The sequence below is a fragment of the Cryptomeria japonica genome, chromosome 10, assembly GCF_030272615.1.
Source record: "Cryptomeria japonica chromosome 10, Sugi_1.0, whole genome shotgun sequence".
Lineage (NCBI taxonomy): Eukaryota > Viridiplantae > Streptophyta > Pinopsida > Cupressales > Cupressaceae > Cryptomeria > Cryptomeria japonica.
In genome coordinates, this window is record NC_081414.1 from 361,535,093 (window position 1) to 361,538,753 (window position 3,661).

Here is a 3,661-nt window from a genome sequence, read left to right on the forward strand (position 1 = left end):
GTGAGGGAAGCTATTATTCCCCACACTCCGGACAAAATGTTATCTTCGAACAATATGCCCATGCGCTAAGAAAAGGTCAAAAAAAACCTTGAATTCTTTGCTCCAAACACTTTATGATGACAAGCAAGGCCTTGAACCAGAGTCAACAGCCAACAATTTGAGCAGCCAACATTTTGGACTGTAGTAGAATCGAACCCGCGATCTGTGCCTACTTCCGCCGCCATTGTAACACTGGCTGATGTTCAGGCTACCAGAAAAAGTAATGATTTCAAACCGAATTAAGTGGAAGTGCACGATGCTTAGAAGACCTTAGAATATGAGAAACGGACGGAATAAAACAGTGATTGAACGAGGAGCAAAAATGAATCACGGGATTTGGGCGGTCAACAAGCAGCTCTGCAATCTTAGCGGGTAAAACCTTCCAACTTAGGCTCACTTGTTCTAGATGATCATGACATCCCCACGTGCAAAGTTTCTTTTTAAACAGTAATGATGTCGCTCAGATCTCCATGTCCACCCTGAATTGTGAATTTGGCCCAAATGACAGAATCTAGTAAGAGATATGTCTGCAAACTCTGTGGAGTCTCACTTGTGATTCTCCATTTGTCCTACTGCTCTGCAATCTCTCAGGACGGAAAAATCCTTTTGCAAATAAAGGAGAGAGATTGGATTGACAGTCATGGCGCACTCTCCAACTGGAATGAGTCACACAGCGATCCATGCTCCTGGAATGGGGTCTACTGTGACTCTGCCTTTTCTGTCACTCAAATCAATCTCACCGATACTCTGATATCTGGAAATCTGACTTCTGCCATATGCTCTCTTGCTAATTTGACCTTCCTCACAATCCAAGGGAACCATTTTAATGGTCCCTTTCCCAGCGCTCTGCTCCAGTGTAAGCTCTTGCAGAGGCTGGACTTGTCCTACAATTTGTTCCACGGAAGCCTGCCCGATGCAATTCATGAGTTGAGCGAGTTGAGAGTGTTGAACCTCGCAGGCAACGCCTTCTCCGGTTCCATTCCACCTGCTTTCGGACTGCTCTCAAAGATCGAAGCCCTGTTCTTCCATGAGAACAGCCTGAGCGCCAAAATCCCTTCTTTTCTGGGCAATTTGACGACTTTGACCAACTTCAGCATTGGGGACAATCCCCTGCAGCCTGGTGTGGTGCCCAGCGAGCTCGGGAATCTGAGGCGGCTGCAGGAATTGTGGGTTTATAATTGCACCCTCGTCGGAGAAATCCCCGATTTTTTCGGCAATTTGACAGAGTTGGTGTACTTGGACATGTCGAAGAATCGCCTCTCTGGTGAAATTCCAACCAGTATAACGGGTCTGTCGAAGATGACAGTGTTGCTACTGTGGCAGAACAGTCTGTCAGGAAAAATTCCGGCAAAAATTGGTGAGCTAAGCAGCTTATCCATATTGGATCTTTCCGACAATCAGCTGAGCGGTGAGATTCCAGAGGGGATTGCCAACCTCGCAAATCTGGATACTCTGCATCTGATGCAGAATCAGCTTACAGGCCCCATTCCTGCGCACCTTGACCAGCTTCGATTCCTGACAAGATTAATTCTTTACAACAACAGTCTTACCGGCTTACTGCCCCAAAATCTGGGCACCCATTCCGACATTTATCATATTGACATAGTAGGCAATTCCTTTGAAGGCCCTCTGCCGAAGAATCTGTGTAGCCGTGGAACCCTTTATGGGCTGTCCATATTTTCAAACAGATTCAATGGAAGCTTGCCTTCGTCTCTGCATGATTGCAAGAGTCTTCAATACGCTCTGCTTAACGACAACCGCCTGAGCGGGGAGGTTCCAGAGGGTCTCTGGGGATCTCAAAGTATTATTGATCTGCAACTTCAGAACAATGAGTTCGGAGGCCGAATTCCTGCTGCAATTGGCCAAGCAAAGAATCTGACCAGACTAGAGATCGGCGGAAATCAATTTGGTGGTTGGATCCCCCATGAAATTGGGGGGCTGACAAGCCTCCAGTATTTCACTGCCGGAAATAACAATTTCTCGGGACCAATTCCTCCTGAGCTTATGGGTTTATCTGATCTGGAAAGCCTCAATCTTGAACACAACAATCTCTCTGGAGAGATTCCGAAGCAGCTGGAATCGATGCAGCGTCTAAGCCTGCTCAATCTGGCCAACAACGAATTGAGCGGCCCAATTCCAGAAACACTGGCGTCCCTTCCTATTCTGACTTCCATTGATCTGTCGAACAATGATCTTCAGGGTAGAATCCCCATGGAATTAGGGAGTCTGAACTTAAATCAGTTCAACATATCGGGTAACGATTTGTATGGTCCGGTTCCTTATGCTCTCAATAATTTGGCCTTCAATATGAGTTATGGCGGCAATCAGAAATTGTGTGGCGGAGGCCCTCTGCAGCTCCCTGCTTGTTCTTCCAACAGAAAACTCTTGCCAAATGTGGCCGCTTTTGTTGTAGTGATAGTGTTGTGTAGTGCGGCAGTAGTGATATGCATGAGTAGTATAGCGTGTATGTATAACAAGCGCCGTTCATTACTCCGCAAGGACAAAAGCCCTGATCAAGTTAGCCAGTTTCAGTCAGAAGCAACCTGTACACTGACAGTCTGAGCTAATAAGTTCTTTACGCTTCCTGAAGATTATAGCATGTCTATCTACGCTATGTATGTTCCTTGCATGCGAAACGTGCTTCTTTAAAATATCAAACGAGTACCTATACTCATATATATAAGTGCAATGGTGAAGACCTGTTTTAGTATTCTATGGTTTCTAAACTTTTAAGGCCTCAGATAAACTCAGAGATACAGCATGCCTGAGAATGCCCATCTAAAAATGGCAGACGTCTCATATTGTGAGTTTGGTATATAATTGTTCCTTTCACAGATCAACTTCTCTATGATGTAATTTTTTTAAAACACGAACTCTCAAACCCATCGAATATTAGATTCACATGAAATTTGGTGCTTGTCGACCAAGGGCCTCGGTTTAATATACGACGTGTTCCTTTGCTGGGGTAGTCAAAGAAAAAGAGAAAGACACGCGTATCTCAAGAACTGGATGTTAAGTTTAACTTAGCTAACAAAATGAAATGTTTACGACGAGGGATAAATTAAGTCTAAATTGATAAAATAAATTGGGGATCACATAATTGAACAATTGATGTTATTTTAGAAAATTAAATGTTGAAATCAATTGTTCTAGTATGAAAAAATTTAGATGATATTTTTATACCGAAGGTGTTTCTTATCTGAAGTAAATCGGCTAATTTCTAACATCAACGGCATAAAAGGATCCAAACAGGGTGCAAGACGATTAAACCCATCCAAACCGTAGATTTTCGCAAGTTTTCATTGGCTGGAACAATTGGAAGTGATGTCAGTCAATCAATTGAAAATATGCTTTATGAAGATATCTTATCGCGGACCATTGTTTTGGCATTGGAGATGATGGGATATTTTGTGGCGCAAGCCACATCGGGCTCTCCAACAAAGTCACTACCCACAACATCATCGACCCCTTCTTCAGAAACTTTTGTCCCTCCGTCTTCAGTTGGAGCTTTGTGGTTTTTTCTTCCGGAGATTTGTGTTTTTTTCTCTGTGATTTTTGAACGCTCTACTATGGGAAAGATTAGATGAGGAATCTCAAGGGGTGAAGATATTGAGGGAGAAAA

The 3,661-nt window shown here is 43.7% G+C and overlaps 1 protein-coding gene across 1 annotated transcript; it reads left to right on the forward strand.

Annotated features, from left to right (window-relative positions):
* Positions 1-429: 429 nt before the first annotated feature.
* Positions 430-2,935, forward strand: LOC131042779 (receptor-like protein kinase HSL1). Its single transcript, XM_057976099.2, has one exon. The coding sequence runs from the start codon at positions 541-543 to the stop codon at positions 2,599-2,601; it is 2,061 nt and encodes a 686-aa protein (XP_057832082.2). The 5' UTR covers positions 430-540; the 3' UTR covers positions 2,602-2,935.
* Positions 2,936-3,661: the final 726 nt, after the last annotated feature.

Bases quoted from the DNA above. Each gene is read 5' to 3' on its own strand.
- LOC131042779 (XM_057976099.2), top strand. From the start codon at position 541: ATGACAGAATCTAGTAAGAGATATGTCTGCAAACTCTGTGGAGTCTCA.